We start from the raw sequence: 12,380 nt of genomic DNA, 5'->3' as shown, positions 1-12,380 counted from the left end.
GTAATCGAATAGAGGAGAGAAAGAGCGTCGAAACATGTGATCGGGTCGTAGATCCGGGTGGCTTGGGGCTCCGACGCGGCGGCGCCACCGCCGGCCACCGCGTCGGAGGAAGGTTGAAGACGACCGGCATTAGGTCGGAGAAGAGAGAGTTTGCGTACTCTCTCTCTAAGAACATTGTAGAGAGAGAAGTGGTTGAGGTTTGTGTGATGTTTCCCTTGGTTCGAGCTTATATACCGGCGTGTTAATCACACGCGCGCGCGTACACTATAGTGGCATGTTCCCCGGCCTTTGGACCATTAGATCTAGGGTTGAGAGGTACCGGATCAATCTAACGCCCCTGGTGCGTTTGGATGATCCGGGATCCATTTTTGTTTGGGCTCGAACCTCCTTTTGTGCGAGATCTTCGTTTTCCCTTCTATTTTTGCTATTTCTTACATTTTTTTTACTTTCTACACCTCTCGTATATGCTCAAAATCACTTGAAATTTTCTACAAATTTTTGTGTATATTCTTGATAATTCTTGTGATGTTCATGAGAAATTTGTTTACTGAAAATGTTGATAAAAAATATTCTTGTATTTTCTTGCATTATTTCTGATTTTGTGTGAAAATTCTCATGGAAAATAGTCTAAAATTCTATTTCAAATCCTTGATATGTTGATGATATATGCTGATTGATTTTGTGAATATTTTGCTACCGTTTTGCTGTATGTGTGTGATTTTTAATTGTTTACTTGCTTTACAAGTTACTTTTGTGTATGAATAAATGCAAGAAACACATAGGTTTACTTTGTAAATGTGAGATCATCATGTGGCTTTAATTCTTGTATTAAAATTTGATTCCAAATCTTAAAAATTTCCATTGGAATATAAGAATTATAGGTTGCATGACTCTTGCATTTTTATGAGTAAATTTTGGCATAGTTTTACACTTGTTTGGTTCCTTTTTTTCCATGCTTTTATCATGACATTTTGCTTGCATTATTTCACCCTATGCTACTAACTCCTTTCATTTCATGTTTCATCATTTCATAAGCATCTCCATTTCATCCCATATTCATCTCTATTTCTTTCTTACAATTTAATTTGTACCAAAATTAGAATGTAAACACTTAGGAGTCTTGTAATATTTTTCCTTTATGCACTTTTAATTTTCTTGGCAAAGAGGCCATAGAATGTATCTAGGATATGATGTAAAGGACAATGGACTCTAATAATGTACACCGACACAAGCACCGACACATGCACACACATCACTATATAGTTAGAATATGCATGTTTAGATGTATGTTTAGGATTGTATGTTTAGATGTATGTTTAGGCTCTACACTTAGAAAAATCATTTTCCAAAAAATATGAACAAACTTCACTCAAATCATTTTTGAAATAAACCTTGGGATCAAAATCCCATTGTATTTTCCTTTTTTCATTTTCTTAATCAAATTTCAATGAAAATAATCATGTTTAGACCACATTTTGCAAATGACTAACTCAACCTCACAATTTCATAATCTCATGCCCTTGAGGCCTCTTTCTCTCATTCTTCAAAATTCCAATTTTCAAACTTAAAATCAACCAACAAAAACAAAAACCTTTTTGGAAGAGAACTACGGTGGATTTGATCCCTTAAACGGGTACGTAGGCAAGGAACAAAATTCCTTCAATTCAACTAAAATAAAAATCCAAAAACATTCTTCTCCCTCCAATTCTTCACTTAGAATAACTCTTAGGTTTAAATAAATACTTTCAAAGTAGCATTTAAAAATAAAGCGCGCGCGTAGAAATTAAAGACGGTTCCTATAGGATACTATAGTCGTTATGGGTGCCTAACACCTTCCCGTAGCGAAAACAACTCCCGACCTCGATTCTCGGGGTTTTGCTTACTTTTTCCCTTCCCAAGAAAAAATAAGATATCACTAGGTTTAAAAGGTTCAAACTTAATCAATGTTTGACACCCGAAAACCAAGATAAAACACTACATGAAATACAAACCTTAAAAAGTTGTTGTGCAAGCATAAGATATTAATGATTGGATTTTCATATTGAACATCCTTTTGCTAATAACTATGTACTTTATGGAAATATCAATACTTGACTTCTACATGTTCGCGATTTTTAAGTCAAGGCATGAACATATGCGTGAGAATTTGTATAGAAGTATTGGTGTTCATTATACTAATTACTTTCTTGAACATGGGAGAATTATGCCATCAAACTTTATACCGATTTTAATTGATCAAGTGGAGCGCGATGTCTTATTGCAATTTTCTTTTTGTTAAACGGATAATACAGCCAATACTGTCATAATAACCTGGGGTACTAGGTTGAGCTTAGACTCCCATATTAAAGCTCTACTGGAACTTACAATTAATTTCTTTAATTATATAATTTTTTAAAATTTAGAAGGATTATCAAATAAATAATATGAAAGAATGCTTATGTGATTCGTTTTAACAAGCTGGACATCTTACTATGTTTTTGTGATTCAAAACAAAATACAAGAAGAAACTCTTTCTTTAGTCTGCTGCATTTATTGAGACTTGACATCATTCACTTTGAGTACAATTCCTGGATTTATACAATGAAGGCCAAAATCTTATATACTATTTTCTCAAATAGATCTAGTCTCCTCACAAGATATATATACTTCATTTATTTGCTAATTTTGTGTTGTTATACTGCTGGAAGTTACAAAACTATGTGGCCATGACAGTGTTACCAAAGGTCCTATGACTATGATTGCTATAACTATAGGGACCTTGGTGGCCCTCACAAAGGTCCACGGCATATTACACATATCTTCGGTGGCTCAAGGTTATAATAACATATGAAACACTGACACATACACGAACACCGACACTGCTAACAATTTAAGAAAGTGAAAGTGATTGAATGTAACCATGTTTCGGTGTCGGGCGCAAAACACACCTGAATGCAGCCCCTAAGAAATCAAAGGGTCAACATTACACTATTTCTGCAAAATAGCCTACTTGCTCTATGAGACAATACTTGAGTTGATTGGTGGTTAATGGATATCTATATGGAAAACTTTAGGTCAATCAACTTGGAACAAGCCACAAGCTTTGAATTTTGCTATCTATGTTCCTTCAGATGAGAAATTTAACCCTAGAATATTGAAGAAGTTCAAATCAAATTCTGTCCATACATTTTCTATCATCAGAGGCAGATCATTACCTCAACAAAGTTCTCGAAGCTTTGACTGATTCGAAGGTATACTTGACATGTTGTCCAGCAATAGTAACCAAACATTAGAGAGAAAGTCGTCAACTATTTCATATACCTCAAATCATATATGGTAAAAAAGTTTCATTAATTTGTATTGTAAATACTTTAGTTACTTGGTTTCCTTGTTAGTCATCAAGAACTAAATAAGCCTTTGATATAGAAAATTGTATTATTTTGGTGAACATAATTAAATTTGGAGTGTCCTCTCTTTAATTCAAAGGAAGGAGAGTTTATGTTTACTCTGCTAATTTTTATAAATTAATTAATTTTGTTTTTGATTGCTAGGCCATTTTATTATCCCAAAGAAGCATTGAGCTGGTCAGAGAATCAAATCCAACCAATAGAATAGCAATATCAGAAGAGGCCCACATCAACTGACCAAAAAGAACCAATAGAATTCAAATTGGTGGAAATTGATGCATTCACAATAATTTATACTCCCTCCGTCCCAATTTATTTGACCTCTTGTTCATTTCACACAGATTAAGAAAAATGTATAAATAAAGGGAAAGTGAAATATATTGTATTGGGAATGATAAAAGTAGCCTCCGTCCCTAATTATAGGACCCTTTTGAAAAAATAACGGGAATTAAGATAGTGGATATTTGTATTAAATATGTTTGTAATTACTATTGGTTTTACAATTTTATCCCTTAAGAGAGAGGGTTGGTTTATGTTTTCAACATGTTATTTATTACTTATTGAAGAAAAAGATGTATAATAAATAGGGGCATGTATGTAAAGAAATAATTAATGTAGTTGGAAATAGCAAAGGGTCTTATAAAAGGGACAAAAAAATTCTCAAAAGGGTCTTATAATTAGGGACGGAGGTAGTATTATTTAGTGTTATATTGTATTGGAAATGATGAAAGTTGTATTGAAAATTGAAATGAGTCGAGTTATTTTGGAATGACTTTTTTTTTTAGAAAATAGGTCGGTTATTCGGGACGGAGGGAGTACCGATCTTTACTTGTGAAAAGTATAATAATAACGACAGAGACTTTACAATAATTGTTTGGTAGGTAGTGTTGTGTTGGTCCACCTAGCAGCACAAACTTGACTACTTTTCACCTTATAATTCCATTTTTGTCCCTTCCCTATGTATGTACACTGGACACCAATTATTTTCCTACATTCTTTCTTTCTCACTCTCAAACTCTTCAACTTTTCAATCTTCCTTTTGATCAATCTGCTCTTTTTGAAGGATGGTTGAACAAATTCCATATGGCCTTACTGAAAGCATCATTAAAAGGTGAACAAATTTTTCATCCCTTACTCTACACATTTCATTATAATTGTAACATCTAACATACATGGTTTTTTATTTAATACCTTGTTAGAAGAAAAATCTCAAAATGAAAACTTTTAGTTAGTGTACTGAATTTTTGTTTCTTTTGACAGCTTGGCTTCTGAGGCCTGTCGTGAATTTCGACAGATATATGGTGTTAAGTATGAGGTGGATAGGCTTCGGGAGACGGTTGAATCCATCAAAGCTGTGCTCCTTGATGCCGAGGAGAAACAAGAACAAAACCATGCTGTTCAAAACTGGATTAGAAGACTCAATGATGTGCTTCATCCTGCTGATGACTTGCTAGACGAATTTGTTATTGAAGGCATGAGACACAAAATGAAAGCACGTAAGAAGAACAAAGTGTCCAAGGTATTGCATTCCTTATCTCCAAAAAGAATTGCTTTTCGCCGTAAAATGGCTAATGAGATTGAAAAAATAAGAAAAAGATTTAATGATGTAGTGGATGAAATGACCAAGTTGAATTTGAGCCAAAATATTGTGGTTGTTAAGCAAAGTGACGATAAAAGGAGAGAAACTTGCTCTTTTGTATTAGAATCAGATATCATTGGTAGAGAAGATAATAAAAATGAGATTATAAATTTCTTGAGGCAACCACATAGGAACCACAATGTCTCCTTGATTGCCATTGTTGCTATTGGTGGTTTAGGCAAGACAGCTCTTGCTCAGCTGGTATATAATGATGGGGAAGTGCAGAAAAAATTTGAAAAGAAGATATGGGTATGTGTGTCTGAAGACTTTGATGTCAAAACTATTTTGAAGAACATATTGGAGTCGTTATTAAATGGAAAAGTTCATGAAAACTTGTCATTAGAGAACTTGCAAAATAACCTCCGGAAAATTTTATCGGGAAGAAAATACTTTTTAGTCTAGATGACATTTGGAATGAGAGTCATCAAAAATGGATTGAATTGAGAACTTACTTGATGTGTGGTGCTAAAGACAGTAAGATTTTAGTGACGACTCGTAGTAAAACTGTGGCACAGACAATGGGTGTAGGCGAACCTTATGTTTTGAATGGTTTGACTCCAGAAGAATCATGGGATTTGTTAAAGAACATCATTACATATGGGAATGAGGCCCAAGGAATGAATGAAACTCTTGAATCAATTGGTAAGAAGATAGCAGAAAAATGTAGTGGAGTTCCACTAGCTATCAGAACACTAGGAGGCTTATTACAGAGTAAATGTAAAGAGAATGAATGGAACAATGTCTTACAAGGTGACTTTTGGAGATTATGCAAAGACGAAAATAGCATCATGCCAGTTCTCAAATTGAGTTACCAGAACTTGTCGCCTCAACAGAGACAATGTTTTGCATATTGCTCTATATATCCTAAGGATTGGGAAATAGAGAAGGATGAGTTGATTCAACTATGCATTGCACAAGGTTATCTTGATTGCTCACCTGAAGTTGAGCTCAATGAAGATGTTGGTAACCAATTCGTGAAAATTTTCTTAACAAAGTCGTTTTTTCAAGATGCAAAAATGGATGAAGATGGTGATATATATAGTTTCAAAATGCATGATTTAATTCATGATCTAGCAATGCAAGTAGCTGGCATAGATTGTTGTTCCTTGGATGGCGATGCAAACAAACTAGTAGGAAGGCCCGTGCATGTATCGTTTCAACGTAATGCCATTGGTTTGTTGGACTCATTGGATGCAAGCAAGCTGAGAACTTTGGTTTTGTTGTCCTCGTCTCCCAGTTGGACAGGATTGAACGGGGATGAATCGTCAGTTATTTCAAATTTCAAATACTTGCGCGTCTTGAAACTGTCAGATTCTTCTTTAACCAAGCTATCTGGTTCAATTGGAAAATTAAAGCATTTAAGATGCCTTGACTTATATGATTGCAAGGCTTCAGTAGATATTTTCAAATCCATAAGCAATCTTGTTTGCCTACAAACACTGAAATGGCGAGTGCATGAAATCACTCATATGGAATTTATTGGTAGTACTTATTCAAAGTGGCTTTCTTCACTAACAAATATTGTTGAAATCTCTCTCACTTACTGTGTTCGTTTGCGGTTTCTCCCCCATTGGAACGTCTTCCGTTCCTTAAGTCACTACATATAAGATTCCTTGGTTTTCTAGAATACATACATTATGAAAAGCCTATTTTGCCTGAAAAATTCTTCCCCTCTTTGGAGATCCTCAGATTGGAGGGTTGCTCAAGCTTCAGGGGATGGTGTAGGATAGGAGGTTATATTGACTCTTCACAACCATGTCATATATCCTTCCCTCCCTTTCCTCTTCTTTCTCAATTATCAATCACAGGATGTAAGAACTTGATTTGCATGCCTACTTTTCCAAAACTCGACAAGACTTTGGAGTTAAATGGTAGTCCTGTGGAGGCACTGAATGCAACACTAAACAATCAGAGTCTCTCATTGCCTGCTCTTTCCATGCTCAAATCCCTGTGTATTGGTGGACATACACTTTCTGTCAATAACATCCAAGAAAATTGGATGCAAAATCTTACGTCTCTCCAACACCTTCAAATTGAATATTTTTCAAGTCAACAATTCCATGAAATTGCTAGTTGGTTTAATGACGACTTCAACTGTCCTCCTTCTCTACAAAAAATTACTTTAGAACATAGTGATGACCTAAAGGCACTGCCTGACTGGATTTGTAGCCTCTCATCACTTCAACATGTGACCATAAGGTATTTCATACATTTATCATCGGTGCCTGAAGGAATGCCTCGTCTTACCAAATTGCAGTCCCTGGAAATCATTGGATGTCCCCTTTTAGTTAAAGAGTGTGAGGATCAAACAAATGCAACTTGGACCAAAATTTCTCACATCCCAAATATAATCTTACAGGATCTCACTTAGAAAGGTACCATATATTCTCTTAAAACAACTGTTTCTATTTTTAGATGTTATGAATTTTCCATAGTAAATGGCTTGTAACATTTGTACCTCAAAAGTAAATGGTTCCAGTTTTCTGGATTTTTCAAAGCTATTGGCTGTGAATATTTTTCAAATCCTATCACAAAGATGGTTTTCTACTGGTTTATAATATATCATGATCCTAAGTTTCCTGTTTCTGGACTACATATGTACCTTCAACTAATTACCTAGAAAATAGATTTGTATCACATGTAGTATTAGATAGCTATAAGCTTCTTTACAATAATGTTATTTGCATGCCAATTTTACTTCACCAGTTTCTTCCTATACTCTTGAAAACTATCTTCTCCAGGATATGTTTTTTAGACTATCATGCTGATTTGAGCTATTATCTTGTCTCATTGATTTGTCAGAATAGATAAAAGACACTTGATTTTATAAAAGAAATGAAAAAATAAGTAGGTTTGTGCTAAACATATAGCTGCTGTAGCTGTATGAAGATGAAGCAAAGTGTAATATTACTTTCATTTGTGCATTTTGGACAGGTATATATATCATGAACTGATGATTTGCTTCAACCTTCTTTTATGGTCACCAAAGATGGTAAATTTTAAATTTTCTGATTGTTAATTAGTTTTTTTTTTTTTTTTTTTTTTGTATTGTTAATGTTATTATGCTTGAACATAAGAGGCTGGTTTATTTGATCTTTAATTAAAGCTTTCCATAGTGGTCTTTCTTTTTTGTAGGCTTTTAGAACTATTTGACTTTTTTATTTTTGTGATTTTATCCTCTGGTGTTTGATTTTATTTTTTTCATGTCTAGCATGAAACAAGTCTTGTCATGTCTAATTTATACTACAATAATTTCCTATTTTGAATTCTGTGCCTAATCAATTAGTAAAAGTAGTAACTAGTAAGATTTGATTCTCAATCAGTTTGAATTCATGTGTTATGAAATTAACAAGTGGTTTGAATTTCCGTATTACAAAATTAATGCAATGAATTTCTCCACAGAAAATTTCAGATACAAGTTTTTCCCAGTTCTTGTAACAAGTCATCAAAGCTGAAAGGCCTCAGAAGAGAGTGAACGTTCACATCCATCTTCCTGAGAAAATCTTTCAAATATCAGAGGAAATTTCTAACTCTTCGGAGTTTGCTAGAGAATTATTATCACAGGAACTCTTCAGATACAAGTTTTTCCACTACCAATGCATTTCTTGTATCAAGTCATCAATGCTGAGAGGTCTCAGAAGAGAGAGAACATTCACATCAATCATCTTGAGAAAATCTTTCAAATATCAGAGGAAATTTCTAACTCTTTGGAGTTTGCTAGAGTATTATTATCACAGGAGTTTGTATATTTATCAATCTCTTCTTCTCTAACTCTCAAAAAGTTATAGGGATCAATTGTTGGTTGGTGTTACATTTTTCTGCTATGCCTGTATATATCTGGTTTGCACTTCAAGGAGAAGCTTTGCTATATGCAGCAATTGTATTTTTATGTATTTTCTGCTGCTAAAGCACTACTTATGAGAAGTAACTCTTCAAGAAAGCTTTCAGTTCTTTTATATATCAATATAATTGTTCATTGTTTGTTTATTATATAATCCAGATTAAAGGGAGTAATCTCTCTGAAAAAGTAGTTTCCTTTCAAGGAATGCATGCAGTGTCAGTTCTTAATGTCTCAATCTCCTCCGCAACATGTATTCATCTTTTAAAGACCATGTTAAAAAAGGAATCAGATTAATAATTTAATAGAAGAGCACATAATCATACATATAGAAGGTTAAAGTTGTGCTACGTCATAAATCCATTAAATTAATGAGATAATAATGGTAACTGGATGCCAAGATATTTAAGTTCTTGGTGTAAAGGCCAAGTCAATTTCTTCTGTTCTTCCTCACATGTACATTCCTCAGAAATGTCTCACGTGCACATATTGGCGTCGATCATCAACTTCAACTATGAGGCAGACGTTCTTTTTACAGCTTGTGAAGAGAGCTGTTGGGTGAAACAGTCGTTGAGATATGGTAATTGTAAAAGAGTTGTTGTCATTCAGGGGAAAGAGTCGTTGCTTGAAGATGTCTTAAAGTAATCTGATCAGTGAAGTGACTTCTACTTTTCAGGCTGCCATGTACCGAGTCTTGTGATATTCAAAAGTCTTCTTTTGAACTTCGTTCTTGAACCTGTACAATGATTTTCTCCTTGTGCTCCTTCTTGTTTAGATGATGTATTTCAGCTTTGGGATGATTGTTTTGAAGCTTGTTCCAAACGGTGAAGCTTATGTACCAATAACTTTAACTGATTCCTGTTCATGGTCTTTCAAGTGATGATTTTAACTAATGAAGAGTTAGGTTAGGTTTAGTTGTCAAAAATTTGTACTTAATTACCAATATTGGAGCCTAATCTTGGTTCCTAAGCATAGACTTATCTTGTTTCAATATTGTTCTTGAGAAAGACCAAATTTGGACATTTAGTTATAAATTTGGACTTAAATCATAATTAAGACCAATATTGGAGCCTAAGCATAGATTTATCTTGTTTCAATATGGTTCTTCATAAAGACATAAATTCGACATGTTTAGCTTTTACGAATTTGGACTAAATCTTCATAAAGAACAACTTTGAGCCTTAGCTTAAGGATAGTTCCAATAGCTTTGGTGTAGTTATGAGCACTTCAAGAATGCTTATGTTTTACTCCTATGAGCATTATTACACTTAATTAACTGAAGACTAACTTCTTTAATAGAGTCCTAAGTTATTGTCTACTTGTGTAAATTTCACAAAATGATAGTTTGAACAATAATGGAGGTGCCCGAGTTTGAACACCGGTTATGACTTTCAATCTACCAATTTCGACATTTTTATCAATTGAGCTATCATTTTCAAATACTATATACATTTATTATTTATTGTTTCTTTTTCGAATAAACAATAATAAATACCACTAAGTATCCTCCTTCAAAAAAAAAAATACCACTAAATATCTTGAAATAAGAAAAAGCAAAATTTATCACATACTACATAAAATTGATAAAATACTAGATATTTTAGGTACATATTTATACATAAAATTGACACATTAAATACACTACCATTTATTCTTAATGAAAGTGAAAAGAAAAGAAAAGGTACTTATACCGTAAAAAAAGGTGTAAATATGGAGTGGATACAACTAAATAATTTCAAAATGCTTCATATTCTTTAGGGGAATTTCAAAAGGCTTCATATTGAGTTAAAAATGCACCGTGTTTTTTTTAACAAAGTATCGTGAAAATATATACTGTGCACATAAATATTTTGAGCCTATTCATTTTATTTAATTGTGTATATATAAAATAAAATATAGACAATCTCAAACGTCATATTTGCTTGAGCAACAAACTATCTCCCGATTTCATCGCTTCAATGTGTCCTCTTTTTAGAAACTTTCTAATCTTTGGTTCTTAACAAACAACCATGCATTCACCTTCTGCAAAAAAATCCTCCAACAAAACAAAACAATTAATATAGAAAAAAATTGTTATCCTTATTATTGATCTTCCTCTTCAATGGGGGATAGAAAAGGAGATGTTAGAATATACGTCATCTCTTGTTTTTTCTTTGCATGCACAATTGGAGGAGGAATTTTCCTTTGCATGTACATATTCCTGCCTGATTCTGAATCTGTACCATGGTATCTCTTTGCAGGCATGGCATTGGTTGCAATTCCATGGCTATCTTGGTTTCTCATCTTGATATATAGATGCATTAGACCTATTAATGTTCAAATTGATGAACATCATACAAACAATTATGGTAATACTGGTGCAATTTGGACACCGAAATCTCCACAAACAGCTGCTACTGCTGTTAGAAGCCCTCGTGGTACAAAATCCCCTTCTCATTCCCCTGTTGGTGGTGGCGGCGGAGAGCGTCGCGTTCAATTCGGGACAGTTGTGGAGATGGGAGATGAATTTGGTGGCGGCGACCGGGAAGAACACCACCATAATGAAGATTTTGTTGAGCATCATGAGTCCAAAAAAGAACAAGACATACCACAAACATTGATAACGGTTGAACACTAGTCTAGATAAAGTGAAATTCCGTTGTAAATGTCTTAATGGATTGAATGCACATGGTGATATGTATATGATATTGGAGTCTAATACACACAAGTGATGATGATGTACATTAGTTGAATTGATGCATACATGCTACATATTCAGGGCAAGTAGTAATTTTCACCATGGTCATATTGTAAGAGTTAGTTTTTATTTTTCTTTTATAGGCAAATGTTAGTAGTAAATTTTGTTAGGAGGAGGAAAAAATTTATTAACCGTAGAGATCGAACTTTGAACCTTTTTCATACCATTCGGCTACACGTTCGGAGACTATTGTAGGAGTTAGTCGGGCTTGCGTACACGAGACAACATAATTAGATCATAGTGATGAGATAAATTAGATGAGTGACTAAATGAGGCATCATATTGTAGAAAAAGAGCAAAGTTGAAAAGGGAAGAATCCACAATGATATTTATGTCCTTGAGTAGTGATTCTAAAGAAAATTGAAAAGGAAAATTAAGGATTTAGATTCTCCATGATATTGAGTTATATGTACTGATTGAATGATATGTGGTGTAAATGATAACTACGTGAGAAATGTAATAGAAAAAAGTTTTAAATATGATTTTAGTCTCCACAAATATATTATTTTATGTTATTAGTCTCTGTTAACATTTGTTTGCATACTAATTAAGGGGTGACTCTCTCAACAACCCAAAATGCCAAATGATGGCAATAATGATGCGATGTTGTATAAAAAGAGAATATAGTTTGAATCAATTTTCAGGGATGAAATTAGTAAGACTAAGCTCACTCGCAAATATCAATATTTATCCTCAAATGTTTTGATTTAGAGTTTCTGGGAAGTAAAAATTACAATAAACAGTGATTCTATCGTTCATTGGTTAAATTATGATCCTTTT

General features: G+C 33.7%; 1 protein-coding gene and 1 pseudogene across 2 annotated transcripts; both read left to right on the top strand.

Moving 5' to 3' along the window:
• Window positions 1-4,348: 4,348 nt before the first annotated feature.
• On the top strand, window positions 4,349-9,013 carry LOC146896584 (putative disease resistance protein RGA1; annotated as a pseudogene). Its single transcript, XR_015023445.1, has 3 exons — window positions 4,349-4,497; window positions 4,647-7,400; window positions 8,428-9,013. The product of XR_015023445.1 is annotated as a putative disease resistance protein RGA1 (transcript).
• A 1,869-nt stretch (window positions 9,014-10,882) lies between these two features.
• On the top strand, window positions 10,883-11,626 carry LOC146896583 (Putative membrane lipoprotein). The gene has a single exon (XM_085737614.1). It carries the CDS (start codon window positions 10,965-10,967, stop codon window positions 11,478-11,480), a length of 516 nt encoding a protein of 171 aa, XP_085593740.1. The 5' UTR covers window positions 10,883-10,964; the 3' UTR covers window positions 11,481-11,626.
• The last annotated feature ends 754 nt before the right edge of the window (window positions 11,627-12,380 follow it).

This window comes from Medicago sativa, chromosome 8, assembly GCF_051527215.1.
Source record: "Medicago sativa cultivar Bolivia chromosome 8, Bolivia_mono, whole genome shotgun sequence".
Taxonomy (NCBI): Eukaryota; Viridiplantae; Streptophyta; class Magnoliopsida; order Fabales; family Fabaceae; genus Medicago; species Medicago sativa.
The sequence above is the reverse complement of the archived record's forward strand: the minus strand, read 5'-3'. Positions and strand labels throughout refer to the sequence as shown.